At 30.2% G+C, this 20,720-nt stretch overlaps 1 protein-coding gene across 3 annotated transcripts in view; it reads left to right on the top strand.

Annotated features, from left to right (window-relative positions):
- The window catches only part of LOC103570576 (adenylate cyclase type 3), a 36,438-nt gene that overhangs the window by 913 nt on the left and 14,805 nt on the right, over positions 1 to 20,720 (top strand). For all 3 annotated transcript variants that reach the window (XR_001345075.1, XM_008548361.2, XM_014440058.2), the window contains exons 2-9: positions 2,620 to 2,999; positions 3,580 to 3,864; positions 3,958 to 4,262; positions 10,152 to 10,268; positions 10,356 to 10,567; positions 10,659 to 11,003; positions 13,577 to 13,882; positions 14,035 to 14,370. Coding sequence is in view for 2 of the 3 variants with exons in the window: in XM_008548361.2 (XP_008546583.1) it covers positions 2,620 to 2,999; positions 3,580 to 3,864; positions 3,958 to 4,262; positions 10,152 to 10,268; positions 10,356 to 10,567; positions 10,659 to 11,003; positions 13,577 to 13,882; positions 14,035 to 14,370 (2,286 nt within the window). In the remaining variant the exon portion in view is untranslated. The remainder of the gene's footprint in view (positions 1 to 2,619; positions 3,000 to 3,579; positions 3,865 to 3,957; positions 4,263 to 10,151; positions 10,269 to 10,355; positions 10,568 to 10,658; positions 11,004 to 13,576; positions 13,883 to 14,034; positions 14,371 to 20,720) is intronic.

The following is a 20,720-nucleotide window of genomic DNA, read 5'->3' as shown; positions in this document are numbered from 1 at the left end:
GATTAAAAAATTCTCACCAAGTTTGAGCTAAAAAAATTTGAGTTTTAAAGAACCGTCAAGAATCTAAAAAATTCGTGAAATATAAAAAAAAATTTTTTTCTTTCCTTAATTTTTTTTCTTGCTACTTAATGAGAATTATTTTTTATCATACACTAACTTTACAAAGGGTGAGAGTAAAAAAAGAAATCAAAAGTTTTTTCGAGCCACCCCGATATAAAAACTATCTATAATAAAAATAAAAATTCTTTCAACGAAATAAAAAAATTAGAGCTATAATTCTATCTTAAATCTATTAATTCTATTCATCAAAATATTTCAAAAATTTAATTCATAATCTACTTACTCAGATTAAAAAAATATTTTACCTTTTCAACTAAATTATTAATTTAGTTCTTACTTAAAAAGTATTAAAATTTTATTAGATGCATAAAATTCTATGAAACATTCAGCATTGTAGTTTAAATTAAAATTAAAAATAATTTATGGAAAAATTTCCAAGAAAATACATTAATTTAAGAGAAATTTATGAATAAAAATTAGGAATTTTAAATTGATAAAATCTCCATACTTTAAATAAAGTAGATATAACTATTATTTTGAAAAATTTTATGTAAGATTAGAGTTTATTTATTTATAATTAGAAATATGCCCTGAATTGAATATCTAACAAGTAAGAATTTTCATTGATTTTTATCCGAATATTTTTATTAAAATGATGTGTTTGTCGGTGGTAATATAACGAAGCCTTCGACACGTGTACAGATGCATTAATTACACTTGAGTGAAGTATAGTCAATGGTAGTTTAAAATAGACTTAAACCGTGTATCGTGATTTACGATTTTGAACTATTTCATTCAATAGTGTTCATGAATATTTAAAAATAAAAATAATATATTGATTGATTGGTTTTTAGTTATAAAACATTATCTGACGAATATTTCATGTAAAAAACATTCGATCCAAAAAGATTGTAAAAATGTTCGCCATGTAAGAGTTTCTAAACATCAGACAGATTATAACCTTAAGTTGAACATTTTTTGAACTTTTATGATTTCAACAGTCAAAAATATAATTGATTTAGAACTTTGTGTGAACTAATTTTGAGTCAGATGAGAACATTTTTAAAACATAATCAATAACAAGTGTTTAAAATCGATTTCAAAATTTTACACATACAATACCAAAACGCAGAAAATAATTATTGAAATAAAAAAAAAAATTTAATACACCACGTTTTTGCAACGTACGAAAAAGTATAAAATAAGTTCTCTGAGCCTTATGAAGATTTAAAGTCATATACAAATCCGAACTTCTTACAGATAATCCTGAAAATTTATGATTGTGAATTTTTAATAGTCATGAAAATACTTGTAAAATTTAAAACGAAAAACATGTAGTGCATACAGCAGATAATTGATGCATTAATAGTTTAACTAACAATTTTATTTCATTGTAAATTATATGAACCGATATGCAAGTTTTCTCGTTGATAGCTCCTATCTACACTTCTTGCAGCTATGTATTGCATGTGCCTCACGTTTTTCGTTTTAAATCTTACAAGTATTTTCATAGTTATTAAAAATTATTCATAATCTGTATGTGGTTTTAAACCTTCATAAGGCTCAGAGAAATTATTTTATACTTAGTAGTCCGTTTTAAAAACGTGGTATATTAAAAATTTTTTGTTATTTCGATAATTTTGACACGGAAGATTGCAATCTAGAATTACAGATATCAACAATTATTATATAAAGTATCAGACCTAACACCCAATCCGGAACTAGTATCCGCTCACTTTGTGTATTTGTATATCTATATAAATATAGATATACAAATACACGAAGTCCCTGCTCGGATATTAGATCTTATACCGTACTAATTAATCTCTGTGTTGTCTTTTGCTAATTGATCTTTTGCTTGACAAATACATCTAAGATTAATAAATTGAATCAAAATTAATTTGGAATAGGATGTCGCTTCATTCGTTATTAAGTATACATTTTTTTTAGGCTAATTAATAAATTAATAATGTATATTTAGTTCATTTAAAAATTACTTGTATATATATTTAAAATTTTAAAATATAATTATTTTTTAAAAATACAAAGTATAATTATAACTGATAATTAACATTCACATTGTGATTACAATTAAGTTAATAATATGAAACACGGTTAAATCAACATTAGATTAATTAAAACTTTTTTTTTTTCGAATAAATATAACTTTACCGTGAAATTGATGTCGGGTCGTTCCGTTATTATTTCCTCTGCTTTTACAAGTTTCTATTATTTAATGAAGCGTGCCCTATTTTCGACACGTAAAAGAAAATAAAATTATGCATTTGATGTATATGATTGTTTGTTTGTTAGTTACTATTTACATTTTATGACATATTGTAGTTGGTAACCCAATAATAACATTTCATTAGTGTTTTCACCAATTAAATGTTTGTGCTTATTATAATTTTTTTTTAGTTTAAGAAAATTTTTATTTTATTTATAGTAATAAATAGTATTGAATAAGCGATAATTGAATTTAAAATACATAAAAAAAGTTCATGGATGAAAACTAAATAAAATTTAAAAAAACCAGAAGATATGAATGAAATTTTTCAGATAATAACAGTGACACTGTCAGCTGGGGCAGCAATTCTAGGAGCATCAAGTTACTCATTGGCAGAGTTCCAACAACGTCGCGCATTCTTAGAGACCCGTCAAAGTTTGCAGGTTCAGTTAGTGATCGAAGAGCAAAGTGCCGAGCAAGAAAGATTACTTTTAAGTGTACTACCAGAACACGTGGCTGTTAAAATGCGTCAAGATTTGGGTGCATCATTTGATACTCAATTCAAAAAAATTTATATGTCAAGGCATGAAAATGTTTCAATTCTCTATGCTGATATTGTAGGATTTACAGCAATTTCATCAACATACAGTGCAAGCGAACTTGTTAAAATTTTAAACGAACTTTTTGCTCGTTTCGATCAATTGAGTGAACGGTAAATATTTTTATTGTCGACAGTTAAATAAAATTACACACCGTCAATACACACAAATACACACAATAGCTTTATTATATGTTGAGTCGGAGTTTAACCCTCTTTTGTATTTTCATATATAGTTTCAGTTTCTGTTCTTTATCGATTTACCACACTCTCTTTCTCTTTATTTCATAACAAGGACGAAGAAGAGCAGAAGTAAAATAAAAAGAGCCAGAAAAAGATTGTTATAGATAGATGAAAAATGTAAATGAACATTCAAGAAAAAACTTTTAACAGTTTTTTAATACAAATAAATTAGTATAATGCAAATAAAACATTAATCATTTAACTTTTGAGTTCAAGTAACACAATAGATTGACAAAAATACTTAAATATTTCGTGAATAAATGTGATATTATAGAATTCATAGATTCTTTTAAAAGGATAATATATTTGTCATCACGCGAGTTATCAATTTATACAAATAGATTTTATAACTTTTCATTAATTATATTTTGAATAGTTAAAAACTGTCGTAAAATTAAAAATTTAAAAGACAAATATTAAAGCAGGTTATTAATTAAATATAATTTTTAAGGTATGAGCAATTACGAATTAAAATTCTGGGTGATTGTTACTATTGTATCAGTGGTGCTCCAGTTGAGCGACCAGATCATGCAATATTGTGTATACACATGGGTTTATCAATGGTAGAAGCAATAAAATATGTTCAAGCAACGACTAAAAGTCCTGTGGACATGAGAGTCGGTATTCATACTGGAGCTGTGCTTGCTGGTGTTCTTGGCCAGAGACAGTGGCAATTTGACGTTTATAGCAAGGACGTAGAGCTGGCTAATAAAATGGAGAGCAGTGGAATGGCTGGGTAAATATTTAATTACTCGTTATTTATTCTTGTATTTAAATAATTGTCGAGTAAAATTATATTTTATACAAAAAATATTTGTTTTTATTAAAGACGTGTTCATATCTCAAATGCAACATTAAATTTTCTCAATGATGAATTTGAAGTTGAACCAGCGTATGGGGAAAAACGTGAAGAAGCTTTAGCTAAAGCTGGATTAGTTACTTATTTTATTGTTAGGACATTGAAACCATTTAAACCGGCTATAACTAAAAGTCTCGCATCACTTGCTGATGCTGAAAATAATACTCAAAGGATAATGAATCACGGTGATATAAAGAGTAATAATAATAATGTAAATAGCAAAGAAGATTCAGAAGATTTTCGTGAACGATTACGACAGGAACTCGGGAATAGAGGTTTTATTTCAAGTTTATAAAAGAAAATTTATTATTTACATCATATGGTATATAACACATCAAGGGAGAAAATTAGGACATTCCAACCCGCGTGAGTAGTTCCCGTAATCTCAAGTCAAAAGCGAGGTTATAACATACGCGCATTCGGATGTCCTACACTCCTCCGTGGTGTGTATACTATTTTTCATCATATCTACACCTGAAAGTTGAAATTCTTAATCTGTTTAGCGGTAAAAAAGTCGTACTTTTCTCTTATGATAAATCAAATGATAAAAATTAACGCATGAGCCATTCTTCCCATAAACAGAATCAAAAACTCGAATTTTCAGCTGTAATTCGGTGAAAAATAGTATACACACTACGAAGGAAGATAGTTCATCCCAATCAGCGTGTTTAACAGTCTCGTCTTCAGCTCGAGGAGCCAATTACTCACGCGGGTTAGAATGTCCTACTTTCCTCTCTTGGTGTGTAATATGCTACTTTCATTCTGTATTGAAACTACGAGTTTAGCCAGTCGAAACAAGTTAATTTTAGACCAATACGATTTAGCGAGCAGAAACTGGTCAGTTTATTCCCTAGAGAAGCAACTTATTAGTTTTTGCCCAGTCAATTAGTTTCTGATTTAATTTTATTCTGGTTAGAATCTCTTTTGTTTATTGCAAACCTCTAAATATTTATGTCATTTTTATGACCAATCCAACAGTTATATTTGAAAACTTAAAAAAATAATGTGAATTCCAATAAAAGAAATCTGGGCAAAAACATTATTGTGAATACATTTTCAAGCTTGAAAATACTCTTGAATAAAATCGTTTTTTATGAGTCTTTCAAGCTCAAACAAATTACGTCTTATGTTCTAGTCTGAAAATTTAAGAATCGAAAATATTAAATGAACAAGCGTTTTTTAAATTTTTATGCCCGATTATGTTCAACAAAGTAATTTTATTCAGGCAAAAATCAACCCTGAATAAACAAAACAATTTGTGACAATTAAAAACGATTAAAAATTAAGTCATCATTAATCGTCTTTAACCGTTATAATCGTCATGGATTTTCAGATTTAATCGTCCCAAATCATCAAAAAACGATTTATTACTTTACGATTAAAAACGATTAATGACGATTAAAATTTCAAATCGTCATGAATCGTCTTTAATCTTCATTCGAAAAATTTAATCGTTTTTAATCATTAATTGACGATTTATGACGATTTAAAACGATTAAAACAGTTTTAATCGTCACAAATCGTTTTGTTTAATCAGGAAATGTAAGTCACCAGAATGAGGATTAATATGAGTTTTAACTCATTTCAATCCTCAGATCAGAGCCTTAATATTTAAAATATCCGAAAAAAATGTCAAAAACGGTGTTTTTTCACTTTTTTTGTTGATAATATTATATTAACTAAAAAGCGAGTTGCATTACATTATGTGGTGATTGAGAAAAACCATAAAGACAAAGAATCGGTATAATTTTGAACACATTTTGGTGCATTATATTATGATTTATTCGGGAATAATGACATAAGATATTATTTTTAAACTATTCGTCGCCGATATCTTTTGAACTTATCAGCTGATTTTGATGTTCATTGTGGCAATCGGCGCGTTTTATTGAGTCCCAGAGCTGATTGGATTTTGAAATCGATCGATCGAGCCGTTTCAAAATATTTCCGAAAAAAAAATTTATTTTTAATATATTTTAGAGTCAATTTAATCGATCGATCTGATACTTTCAGGAAAGTTGGCGGCCAACAAACTTTTTCCATTGCCGCAAGAACCATCTCAATCGGTTGATTTATTAAAAAGTAGAAGTGTGCAAATACTCGAATTTACGAATTATTCGACACGATTTCGAAATCTTGAATTATTCAAAGATTTTCGAATAATTTGTGGATTTTTTGTTATTCTCATTATATCCCATATTAATTTTAGAATCAAATGATTTAAAATTTCCAGACAAAAACTTTTGAGAAACTATTGTGAATTTTTTTTATTCTTTTATTTCAAAACTATATTACAAGCACTCAAGAAAATAAAACTTCTAGAAGTAAATTTAGAACTGCCTAACACTTCAATTTGAAAAAATGTTAACGATCTCTACGGAAGCATTAAAGTCTAATGAAATTAATATTTGTTATACTTTATACACTGTAAAAAATTTGCGGAATGAATGAGGATTAAATAAAATTCGCGAAATTTCGAATTATATTAGAGCGTCAGAATAGAAATCAACTATCCAATTAAAGGATTCGAATCGTACAACAAATTCAAATACACTAGTCCCAAAAATTAAGGGATAGAAAAAAAATTCGAAATTTTTGGGTGATTTTCAACATGCTGTAACTCGGTGAAAAATGATGGTAGAGTGAAAATAAAAAAAAGCAAATTGTAACCTCAAGTTTCTAATTTTTTAGATCTGGACCTCAATTTTTTTTATCATGCACGGTTCTGGAGTAATCTTAAGAAAACCCACGAAAAAAATTTTCAAAATTTTTGCTCGTCTATCAACAAGTCTATGGGCTTCAATAAATTTTTTTGGATAATCTGACCTTAAGACTTTTTTATAAAATTTTATGCCCTTTAATTTGGAAGCTTCAACAAGTCTCTACGACAATTTGGCGCCGAGTTATCATTGATCAAAGCAAAAAAGTCCATTTTGGCTTTGATAACCAATAACTCTAGACGTATTGGTCGCACAGAGAATGGAACTAGGATTTTGAAAACTTGAAAGCATTCTCTGTAAGACAAAATTAGTGGCTTTTGATAGAAACATTTTTTTTGAAGCGATAATGTTTATTAAAAGACAGGTGAAAATTCGCATAATTAAGGATATTCGGAAATCTTGCTATAACTTTGGATATAACGGATAAACAAAGGATATCGTCGTTTTTTTTTTCAACCTTAAAGTGTCCTGAAAAAACCCTGAGAATTTAAAAGCTAACTAACCATCATAGGTCGATCAAGGAACCTAACGCTTCCGCATCACCCTTGTCTCACTAACACATACGTAAGCGTGTAATTTCTATCTTTGATAACTCAACTAATAAATAAAATAATGATTAACCAAAGTTCTCACGACAATCCACTAGTGTCCCTTTACCGATGAGATTAATAATAATTGCACATTGTTATCTATTTATTATCAATAAACATCTATACCCCAATCCTAATTAGTAATCGGTAATTAAACACTTAAAGTGAAGCTCACCTAATAACATTGAGCTGGATCTAGAAGCTTCGTTCTAAGGCATGGCGCATGACTCACTACGATCATCTTCTCTCTCTAAAACATACGACTATATCGCTAAATTCAACTTCAAATAACTCGACAAATAATTAAAATAATGAAAAACTGAATTTATCACAATAATCCTCTAACGCAGATCTATCTATGAACCTAATAATAATTTCCATTTATTGAATGTTGTAATTGGAAATAGGTGTAACTTTTAAGCCACTGATGATAGGAGGAAATGATTATAACCCATCGAAAGATAATGACAAAAGGATCAATAATCAATAACCACCTATACGATACATATAATTAATCCGTGGTTAATAGACTAAAATAACTCCTATCTAATAACATGAGGTCGGATCTCTTTCTTCCACCCGTAGCTCCTACCATCGTCTTTTTGTTTGAGTCTTTGTCATTGTTCTAGAAGTTTCGATCCAAGATCGTCACGTATGCCTTTTCTTACACCACACCCCGCAAGTATTCGACTCTGCTCAATAACATTAGTTTTCGGTAACAAAATTAAATTTAGGTTGCGCGTGCTACCCCTCGCCTATGATTGGCGCCTATATAAACCGTCGCAAATCGGTCCTCTATGCCCATTATTTATCAAGCTTTTGATTACGTATAATCTTATTGTTTTAAAATATTAAAATTTAATTTCTTTGTTTGAGTCGTTAATATTTAAATTCAGAATTTATACAATTTAAAGTGAATTATTCTAAATAAAAATAATTTTGATTTTCAATTATTTATTCAACATTACAAATAATTTAATTAATTAAATTATTTCTGTTGAATATTATTACTGTTTTAAATATTATTTTTCATATTTAAGTAAATTTCGTCATCTTAAAAGTGTCTTCAGACAGATTGTCAACTACTCAGTAGAAGTAAACCCCTTTGCTCATTTTTACATCAACAAATCTCAACATTCAAGAATCATAACCGACTATCAAGCCACCTGACAACAATTTATTTTGAACGAATTTCAACCAACAACAATCTGGTCTCCAGCTCAGCCAAATCTTGTATCCTGACAATTTATTGTATTGAATAAACCAACTGTAAGTCAAATTAATTGTTCGTTTATCTAGTGATAAGACACACCCAGTCACCTCGTACATCCTATTTTCGTATATTGACATACTCGACACTAAATAGCGAGGTCCCCGCTACCCTAGTAAATGGCTTAAGTGCTTTGACTCAAAATTAAGGGACTGAATAACTTGTGTTCGTCATCCAGGACGTAACAATTATCGCTTCAAAAAAAATGTTTTCATCAAAAGCCACTAATTTTGTTTTACAGAGAATGCTTTCCAGTTTTCAAAATGCTAGTTCCGTTCTCTGTGCGACTAATACGTCCAGAGTTATTGGTTATCAAAGCCAAAATGGACTTTTTTGCTTTGATCAATGATAACTCGGCGCAAAAATTGTCGTAGAGACTTTTTGAGGCTTCCATATTAAAGGGCATAAAATTTTATAAAAAAGTCTTAAGGTCAGATTATCCAAAAAAATTTATTAAAGCTACAATTTGCTTTTTTTATTTTCACTCTACACGGAGAAAAAATCAAAGGAACTGTTCCTAGTACGTTTATGAAATATCATCCCATACCGTTATGGTAATGATTACTTGGGATTATGGGATATAGACCCATACTTTTTGGGAATGTTTCCATAAATATGGTAATAATTCCTATCATTATGGTAACAGTTTCCATATTGCATGTGAAAGAATCATGATAATGATTACCATACTCATAGGAATAGTTCCCATAAGCAAATAGAAACCAATCCTATAACCACATTGTAACAGTTCCTAAGCGTATATGGTAATGGTTACCATAATATTATGAGAATGGTTACCATAGTATATATGGGTGCCGTTCCTACAATCAACATTTCAAAAAAAAAACAGTTACCATGCAGTATGGGAACCATTCCCATAATATATTGTAACTGTTACTATAATTTTCTCTCCGTGTACCATCATTTTTCACCGAGTTACAGCATGTTGAAAATCACCCAGAAATTCCGAATTTTTTTTCTATCCTTTAATTTTTGGGACTCGTGTAGTTGAAAAATTATCGAATACTTCGAAGTCGCGAATTATTCGAATAATTCGAACTATTCGATTCAAACCCCCCATTAAAAAGATATGGAGAATTTACATCCAAACACACACACACACACACACACACGCGCGCGTGCGCGCGTGCGCACAGATAATCAGACATCATTCCGAAAATAATCAGAATATTTTCCTAGGAGAACGTCGACATCTGATGAAAACTCGATTTTCGAAAATCGCGGTGAAAACAATAAATTCCCAAATTTTTGAAAATTTACAAGTTTTTTAGCGGGAAGTTAATAATTGTTAATTTAATAAAAAGTTATAATTTTTGTTGTTAAATTACCTGAATTTGTATATTTTAAATACAGGACTATTTTTTAGCCGCGTTATCGATCAGAAGTTAGCCTGTTTCGACTAACTCCAGACATTAAAACTCGCAGTATCAATGCAGATAATATGAAAAATATCGTACGTTGCACGGGATAAAACATGATTTGAGACTTCGGGTAATCCATCTTGTTTCATCCCTTGCCACACAATATACTGTTAAAATTCATTTATATGATAAAATCATTCAGATGGAGGAGCTGAATTAAAAGGAAATGCTTCTTGGTTAACATTACATTTTACGGATCCAAATGTTGAGTCCGCTTTCCACTGTAGTGGAGAAGCATTTTCACCTTTATCACTGCTGGGTAATTATTATTTTTATTTGTTTTTTTTTTTTTTTATGTTCGGACATTTTTAGCTTTAAAACTGTGTTGATATAATATTTATAACAGGCGGTCCCTTGGTGATGGTTTGTGCTGCACCAATATGGAGATTACAGCCCTGGGGACCTTTTACCTGGGGTGGTGCAGGTGTTGTGACTCTTTTTGGAGTTGTTCTTGCTGGTGCAACATGCCTAAGTAGTGCCGTTCGAGCTCGATGGCTTAGACGAACTCTTGCCCTTCTTATGATTTTTTCTCTCAGTGTTTTTTTATTGCTGGATATGGTAAAAGTTTTAAATTTAATATTAATTATAATAATAAATGAATAATGATCCAATCAAATTGTTCTAATGATAATAATTATTGACAAATTAGGTTAATTGTGGGATTGTTGAAGATGTTGATCCACCGACAAATGCATCCTTAAATTGGTCACCACGTTGTCCCTATCCATCGTATTATTCTTATGTTGGAGTACTTGCGTTGATTGTAATTTCTATGCCAACATATATTAGTTACTTAGGCAAATCAGTATTAATGTTTTTACTAGCTGGTGCGCAATGTTCGATGAATATTCTAATGCTTGGACATTGTCTTGATCGTGAAGATATAGCTTCTACATTACCACCACCAGATCAGCCAGTTGCCTATCCACTCAAGTATTCATTGTCAGCTACACTGCTTACCATTGCTTCAACTCTTGTTGTTGTTTCAAGATACGTGAGTTGATTGTATTTATTTATTTACGCCACTCGGCAATTATACATTATTGAAACAATTTAAATATTAAACTATAACTACTTATCAAAGAAACAGATAATATCACAAAGATAATAAAAAAGTTAAGAGTTGAAGTTATGTTGTGTTATAAATGCCATAAGAACATAGAAAAATAAATTTCAATTTAAAATTTTTTATTGAGCTGAAATTTTTTTGGTCTTGAGGTCTAATTGTTAGACAAAAAAAAATGTTTGAACCTATCGAAATTGGTCTATGTTAAGACAAAGCTACGATAATGTTACTAAAATAAAGCTATAATAATTCAAAAAATAATTATTAAATTTTGAAAAATTGATGAATACCTTTATAGGAAAAAACAATAGGCCCGAGCTTGGCGTAAGATTTATTACCTCTGGGGAGACCCGATAAAAAAAGATTTTATCTGATTATATATAAGTATATATGATTATATATAAGATCATATATAATTATATATAATCGTCAGGGTGCTTCGTTTCCGGCGAAAGTATTTTTTTCGTTGCTCATCAAGCAAAATATTGTTTTTTATGCTAAAACAAAAATTCTTGCCAAGTTTGAGCTCTTAATTTCAATCCTAAGTACTTTCCATTTGATTTCCAAGATTTCCCATTTAAAATACACGTAAATTAAATTACTTTTTTGTAACTTTCTAATACTCAGCTGCGTTTGATGATATCGACGCGGTTTTGGTCGCAAATTGTAGGGCATTTGGTGTTCTTCAAAAGTGCCCATAGTAATTCAGCTGTAATTCCAGCTGTTTCACTTGTGTCCGTTGCGAAAGTCATTTTCCTTATGAAATTGGCCTTTATTGACTTGCATAACGTAAACCAACGAAAGTACACTGAAAATGTTACTAAGAATTTTGTAGGAAATTTTGTTTCCTTCAAAAAAAGTCATATGAGTCAAGTTGCTAAAGTCTATAGTTTCTGAGTCATAGTAATTTTAATAATTTAAAAAATGAAATATCAATTGTCATTTTTTTTTTTTTTAATATTATATTTTTCCAATCATTATTATTATCATACGATTACTGGATGCAAAAGCAGAAAAAAAACTTTTCACTGATTTTTATCATAAATCAAAGGCCATCAACATTTTTTGACTGAAAGTTGATTTTTGAAAAAGTTTAACAAAAATATTAAAAAGATTACTCAATTATGTTTACAAAAGTGATTTTGGAATAATTAAAAAATCAAATTATCTCCGATGAAATTTTAGGGGTACCCCGTTTTACCTACCCTACCCCTTTTGCGTCCCCTTCCCCTACATGGGTATATATATATATATATATAACATAATGTGATAATTTTGAATCCCAGAAAAAATAGACCTGGAAAAAATAGTACCTACAATACTATATTTGAAACAAATTTGGACAAAGTCTTAAATCCAATAACATTTTTCACTGAGACCATCTAAACTTCATTAAATTCATTGACTTAGTCTTATTATAAATATTTTTATTTTATCCAACAAACAAGTTTTTTAACCTTATAATACATGGTTATCATTTAATGTGACATCAATTCACAGTAATTATTATACAAATAATATTTTAATGATACTGTTTATTTAATTAATTTATTTTATGTGTGCCTAATTAAAAAAAAATGTACCTACACATATAAAGATGTGAAAAGTAGCGTCTTTTTTTACGAATTTTGTGTGTGCAATTAAATCAATGTACACATACAAAAAAGGGTGTGAAATGAAAAAAAAAAAAAAACAAAGATTTTTTTCTCTTTTCTTATATTTTTTTTAAACTGATTTTCGGGATGAATTTTCTTGGTCCCAAAAAGCATCACACTATGTGGCGTGTGTTTTGTCGGGGGTATTTTGGTTTGTGGGTATTTCAGCAGCGGGTATTTTGTCGCGAGCATTTTGCCGCGAGGGATTTGTCTTCAGGTCAAAGGTCGAGTTACCGAGTTCCGAATTGATAGACATTTAAAGACATGATACCATCAAATTGTAAGGCCGAGTATGAAGTTCCTCATGAAATCGGTAGTCAGCTGATAAGTTGATTTGCCGGGTCTATTTTTTCTGAAAATATTTTTTTCCGAAGTCAATTTTTACTGGATCGTTTTTTTCAGCGTCTTAAAATAATTTGAAAAGTTTCGAATAATTCGAAAATTTTCGAATTCGCACATACTCAGAAAATATGTTTTAATTTTTGTTATAGTCGATAAATCTATTTGTAATACGGAAACGATAACCTAAAAATTTATATATACTATCTAATTGGACGAAATTAGATTTTAATTATGTTTCAATGAATTATAAACTGCCTTCTAATAACTTATTTATCTTGTTTCCGGAATGTTTTCACTTCACTTAATATCACATGATCGCGATAATATTACTAATTAACGTTATAAAATAATAAATTTCAGATTAACGAAAAAAAAAATATTCTTTTAAACTAATTATTCTAAGTAAATTTTTAAAATTTTAATTGTAAAGTCGATATTATCATTAAATATTTTTCATTCTTTCAAGCTTCATTAGTAATACATTAATAAATTATTGTAATATAGGCAGAGAAAGCACGTAGAATACTATATTTACGAGGTAGAGAAGTAGTCGCCCAGAGAGAACGTGCAGCAGACATGAAGCGAAGAAACGGTGCATTGATTTATAACATCTTACCGCCTCATGTAGCTACATACTTTTTATCAACAACTCGGCATCACGACGATCTTTACAGCCAGAGTTACGCTGAAGTAGGAGTACTTTTTGCAAGTATGCCAAATTTTGCTGATTTTTACAGTGAAGAAAGTATTAATAATCAAGGTCTTGAATGCTTGAGGTTTCTCAATGAAGTAATATCCGACTTTGATGCGGTGAGTCGACATTTTTATTTTCTGTAATTTATAGATGGTTTTTTTTTTGTCATTACATCTTAGTTAATTTATCTTCATCATACGACGTTTGATTAGATCCTAATTACACAGAAGATTAATAACAATTTATTTTTGTTATTATATGTATATAGATTCTAGATAAAAGTGAGTTCAAGTGTATCATTAAGATAAAGACGATTGGCTCAACTTATATGGCAGCCTCAGGAATTTCGGAATGTGCAGAGCCTGAAGATGGGCCTAGATGGGGACATTTATCTACACTAGTTGGATTTGCTCTGGAACTAAAAAAAGCACTCTCTATTCTTAATGAGCAAAGTTTCAACCACTTTGTTTTGAAAATGGGTATCAATCAAGGACCAGTTACAGCTGGTGTTATTGGTGCTAGAAAACCTCATTATGATATTTGGGGTAATACTGTTAACGTTGCTTCAAGAATGGAAAGTACAGGAAAAGTTGGTCATATTCAAGTAAGTCATCAAACAAATAATTGCTTTCACAAGAAAACAGAGTAACCAATGAATCCAGTAATCCAATCGTAGAATTTCCCGTTATTTTTAAACTTAAACAGCAAACGAAATTATACCCGACTAGAAACTTTTAAGTACACCTACTTGTGGCCCAATTGTGTTGCCCAATGGGGACCCTACATTGGGATGTAACGCAGAAACGTACTTGGGCCCCGATCGGGCGAACCCTATAGGTTCCCGAATTAGGTAAGATCTACGTATTCTCAAACGTACGATCCTTATTAAAAAAAATCAGTCTATCGGTTGACCTAGCAGGCTAGCCCCAAAACTTCCCGCTGTTTTTGAGCTCCTTGAGCTCGAAACATTGTTGTGAACACATTTTCGCGCTCGAAAAAACTTTTGTATGTCATTGTTTTCGAAAAAAATCGTTTTTTACCATTTCTTTCACCCACGATATCTCTTAGACAAATAACTCGATTTTAATGGTTGAGGTGGCGATAGGCGCATTTTAATAAATTCTGAAGCTTATCAGATTTTGGAATTGTTTAGTTCAATTGTGCCAAAGATATTCTTAAAAAACCGTTTTTTACCATTTCCTTCCCCTGCGATTATTTTCGGACGAATTATCTGATTGAGATGGCTAATGTATCAATCGACGCGTTTTATTCATTTCTATAGCTGATTAGATTTTGAAGTCGATCATATAAGTCGTTTCTGAAAATCAATAAAAAACTAAAAAAAAAATTTTTTTTTTGTAATTCGCCAATATTTTCGGGTCTACTTGATCAAATGATCTGAAATTTTCACAAAAGTTGATGGCCAACAAGCTTTTTCGATTGCCGCCTTAACTATCCAAATCGGTTCATTAGTTAAAAAGTTATAAACAGTTTACACACACACACCTACACTCGGGCATTATGCTGAAAATAGTCAGAACAGCTTCTTAAGATCTCAAAACGCCCCAAATTTTTCGAAAATCGTCGATTTCCTTAGCAGGAATTTAAAAATATTAAATTGCGAAAAAAAAAAAAAACAATAATTTTAATTTGATCTGAAATGTCATCTATTGTATTAGAAGCGTTACTGAGAGAAATTATACATGATTTAGCCGGTAGCGTAGCCTAGTCGTTTATGCGTCGGTTTTTCGTTCCTTAGGTCCCGGGTTCGAATCCCATTAAAGCGTGTGCGGTTGGTTAATAATTATAGCGTTTTTTCTCGAAATCAAAAATTTCTATTAAATTGGAAAGTAAATTAATCACATAACTGAAGAGTCCCGCATCACCAAAATGATTGAACAAAAAAAAAAAAAAATACAGAAATCAGGGTAGTCTTTTTTTAAATTTAGTTGAGATTTAGATACATATATGTATATATATGCTATAGCTATGCATATATTGGAAATTTTAATATATGGCCCTACATAATGCATTTTCCCGGACAATTAAATAACTATTTGATGAATACAATTATTTTTAACTTCCCGCTAAGAAAATTGCAAATTTTCAAAAATTCGGGAAGCTATTGGTTTCAGTCCGATTTTCGAAAATCGAATTTCTATTAGATCTTGACGTTTTGAGGTTATAGGAAGCTATTCTGACTAGTTTCTAGATGATGTCCGAGTGTATGTATGTACGAACGTATGTAAATATTCTGTAACTTTTGAACGGATGAACTGATTTTGATCGTCGAGGTGTCATTTGACGCGGCTTGTTATTTACTATAAGCACTGAAAATGTAAGCTTAATCAGTAGGATAGGTTCGCAGATATTTCAAAAATAAAATTTTTTCAAAAATGTTTTTTTTAATAATTTTTCATTCGCTTGATGGTTTAATTCCAAAATCTAATCAGCTCTAAAACTTTTTAAGCCGCGTCGAATGCCACCTCAACCATCAAAATCGGTTTAATCGGTTTGAACGTCTTAACCAGTGAATTCGTTCGAGAGATATTATTGTAGAAAAAATGGTAAAAAACGTAATTTTTCGAAAACAAAGGCATTCAAAAGTATTTTCGAGCTCGAAAATCATCCGTCTCTTAGAATTCTGTAAAAAAGACTAAAATCACCCGTGGGTTAAAATACTGTAAAAAAGAGTTAGAGACACGGACCAGTTGTAAAAGGGGGCTACAATTTCCTATTCCGTGACTGTAAGAGGCACGAACTACTTATAAGAGGTTAAAACTTATTTTTATTAGAATTTAAACTCCAAAGAATTGTCCCGACAAATGTGCTAAAAAAATTTGATAATTATAAGATAAATTGCGATTAAAATCACGAGAAAGTCAAGCCCAAGATCATGAAAAATGCGTGCACAAAATTTGTGCAGAAATTCATGAGAAAGTCGCACACAAAATCATTAGAAAAATCATGCATAGTCATGTGAAAATTGCGCATAAAATCATGAGGAAATTGTGTACACGAAATCCGTAAAGAAAGGGTACAGAAGGTTAACTAGCTTATGTGTCGGTCTATCTGAACATAACCACTAGGGTGCTTCATTTTAGAGCAACATTCTTAACTTCCCGCTAAGAAAATTATTAATTTTCAAAAATTCGGGAAGTTATTGGTTTCATCCTGATTTTCGAAAATCGAGTTTTCATCAGATATCGACGTTTTGAGGTCCTAGGAAGCTATTCTGACTATTTTCAGAAGGGTGTCCGAGTGTCTGTATGTATGTGTGTGTGTATGGATGTAAACTCTTGATATCTTTTTAATGAACTCACCGATTAAAATTTTTGAGGTGGTAATTAAAAGTGCTTGTTGACCGTCAACTTTTCTGAAAATTTCAAATCGATCGATTAAATAGACTCTAAGATATGGAAGAAAAACAAAAAAAAATAAAATTTTTTTTCTCAGTTTTTTTCAAATTTTCTAGAAATGGCTCGATCGATCAATTTCAAAATCTAACCATCACAAGAATTTAATAAAACTCGTCGATTGCTGCCTTAACCAACTCAATCGGTTAATTCGTTCATAAAATATCGTGGGAGAAAGAAATGCTAAAAAACGGTTTTTTCCTAAAACAATAGCATACAACGGTATTTTCGAGCTTGAAGAGCTCGAAAATAAATTTATAATAATGTTTTCGAGCTCAAGAAGCTCGAAAACTGCGGGAAGGTTAGGGGCTGGCCCGGAGGGTCAACCGATAGACTGATTTTTTTCTTTGATAACAATAATTTTGTTGCTTAATTTTTTTTTTTTACACACAAATGTGGAAAATATACTTACACTCAAATAAATGTCAAAAATTACACCATTTCAAAAAATATCAATTTGACGATTTGAATTAAATATACTTATATTTTTATCTAACAGAGGTCATTGTAGTGTAATTAGTATTAAAATAAAAAATTTAATATTCGTATTTTCTGCGAGTAATAATTAATGTTATTATTTGAATTGCTGCTATTTTCAAAACCCGGGAAAAAAATTTAGAACTATTCAGATCAAATTAGATCTGATGTTTCCGATCTGAACAGATCTGCATTTTGGCCAGATCTATTTAGATCTACTCTGATCAGAATAGATCTGCTCGAATCTGAACAGATCAAGGTAAATAAAAAACACTCTTAGATTTGCCTAGATCGAATTTGATTTAATTCGCTAGATCTAAATAGATCTGTTTTTTTTTATCTTTATCCTAATAAAAATTGATATGTCTAATTAACAATATATTAAATATATCACAATAGTATAAAATATATAGGATTGAAGCCCTTAAAATTCAAAGTAAACGTTTCATATTCCATATGAGATCAGCTTTGTCTTCTCCTTTAAATGGTACAATTAAAATTTAACTTGATAAAGATTTATAATGAAGATCACTATTCTCCAAACAATACAAATTAACATATAATTAAGAAGATAATTAAATAAAACAAACTACCCAATAGTTATTGATCTCGACGGTAATATAAAATGAGTATAAGTAATGAAATGTCATAAATTAGACTGATTTTTTGTTAAATAAAAATGATTACAATCAATGTGAAACATTTTGAATTAATATAAAGAATCACTTTTTTATAAACAATAATGAAAGTAATCTAATTCTACGATACAGAAAGAATTTTTCCTTAAAGTATTTTATACTTAATTACCCAAGAAAGTCATGTAACGATGTATATGAAGTACCTATATGAATAACAGATAATATCGATAGTAGATTATGACCATGTTTACATTTTCTACAATAAAAGAATTATTAGCTGAATAAACAAGAAAATGTATTGATTTTAATTACGATAGACTTTTTACACTTATCAATATTTAGGTGAATGTGTCAAATTTCAGCTAGTTGATCTTATAATTATAATATAATGTGAAGAAATATTTATTTATAATCTGTACAGATCTAATCTGATCAGAGCAGATCTGAACTTTTTTTCCCGAGAAAAAGTTCAGATCTGCTCAGATCTGGTTTGATCCGTACAGGTCCAATTATATCTATTTATATTTACTTCATAAATTGATCGTTTGATCAATCTTGATCTATTTTGATCAGACTAGACCTTGGTTGATCTAACTTGATCTAGGTTGATCTGACTTGATTAAATTTGATCAGGATAGATCTGGACTATTTTTCCCCAATGAAAAATGTCATGTCTGATCAGATCTAGTTTGATCTGAACAGATCAAATCAGATCTACTCTGATCTGGGTTCAGTGTAAATTATGATCAAATTTGATCTGAGCTGATCTAATTTGATCAGAACAGATCTAAATTTTTTTCCCCGGGAAAGGATAATTTAGATCAAAATAAGTGTATTTCGTAACGCCTTAATGATTTGATCGTAATCGTAAATTTTCATCAATAATTAATTTAACGATTAAACGAAGTTACCTGTAAGTGAGGTTCTATCGTAATTGTATGAATCACCTCCTCCGAAAAGATCATCAGACGTAGTACCTACTCTTAAGCTCAGAATGCCACGAAGTTTATAGTAAGAAACTAAAAAATTTGTTTATTAATTAGTTGCTTACTTAACGATAGCGCTATATATAATAAACACGATCTTCATGATTCAAAGGTCGACCGATACGATTATAAAGAAGGGGCTAAAATAAATTTAGTAAGGGTTAAACTAGGATGGGACTGATCTTTTCGGAGGAGGCGCTTCATACAATTACGATAGAACTAACGCGAGAATAGAATTACGAGAAAAATCGGGAGAATAATATAAAATAAAGATAAAAATGATTTTTATTTTTTAAAGTAAATCAAATTACTTATTAATTATTATTATTTTTTTTTAAGAAATAAAATGAAAAGTTATAAAATAACTTTCAAACTAATTATCTAGTTTTTAAAATAGTTTTTCCAAAAATAGAACGGTCTTCAATAATTTGACGATGGCTGATGAACTTTTAGCCGATGAAGTCGAAGCATGTTGAGTACTGTAAGCAGTAAATTTTGAAGTATCTACACCACTTAATTGTAAAACTTCTTTAATCCATCTGTTTAGAGATTGTGTAGAGATAACTTTATAAGGTTTTTTTCCATGAAACAAAAAGACTTGAATCATTTCCACGAATATTTTGAGTAAGTTCTAGATAAGTTTGAAGGATGAAGCAACACAAACAAAAGAAACTTCATTAAAAAAAGGGATAATTTGGTTGGAACATTTTTGGTCCTGAAGTTTTCAGATGATTCGTAATTTTGGTCTCAATACGATCATTAGATTTTATTATATTATTTGAATCAATTGCAACCAAAGTTTGAATCCTGTGATCTGTGGTTAGAGCCAAAAAAGTTTCAACTTTATAAGAAAGATGTTCTAAAGATATCTCTTCATTTGGAAACCATTTTGAAACGAAATTCAGGACAATTTTTGGGTCCCACGTACTATCATATCTAGGACAGGGTGGCTGAATTTTGGCAACACCTTTACAAAATCGTTTGACATCAGGATTTTCACCTAATTCAAGACCCCAAATCACAGCAACAGCTGATCTCAAAGAATTAATAGTTCCATAAGAAGCTTCTTTATTCACTTCACTTGTCAGGAATCTTAAAATATCTGGAATTATTGCTGTAAAAACTGATGTATCCATTACGTGACAAAAATTCCACCACTTCTTCAGGGCTGAGTCATATTGGAGAATACTAGAGTCAGATCATGATGCAATGCTTATTTCACTAGTATCAAAAGAGGTATCTTTCAAGGACAGCGCTTGTTTGATAAGATTCCTCCCACCAGGGAAAGTTGGGAGTGAAGTGAATGAGGTTCCCTATGAGAGGAAGAAAGACTTTTAAACTTGGCTTAAAAATAATAGGCGATTCCTCAAACATAGACATACATCTAGGGAAGAAAGCTTGTGATGGCCAATTCGAAATTATTGAAAGACCTCTAGC

The sequence above is a fragment of the Microplitis demolitor genome, chromosome 4 (assembly GCF_026212275.2).
Source record: "Microplitis demolitor isolate Queensland-Clemson2020A chromosome 4, iyMicDemo2.1a, whole genome shotgun sequence".
NCBI classification, from domain to species: Eukaryota; Metazoa; Arthropoda; class Insecta; order Hymenoptera; family Braconidae; genus Microplitis; species Microplitis demolitor.
This window is presented reverse-complemented; position numbering and strand designations above follow the sequence as displayed.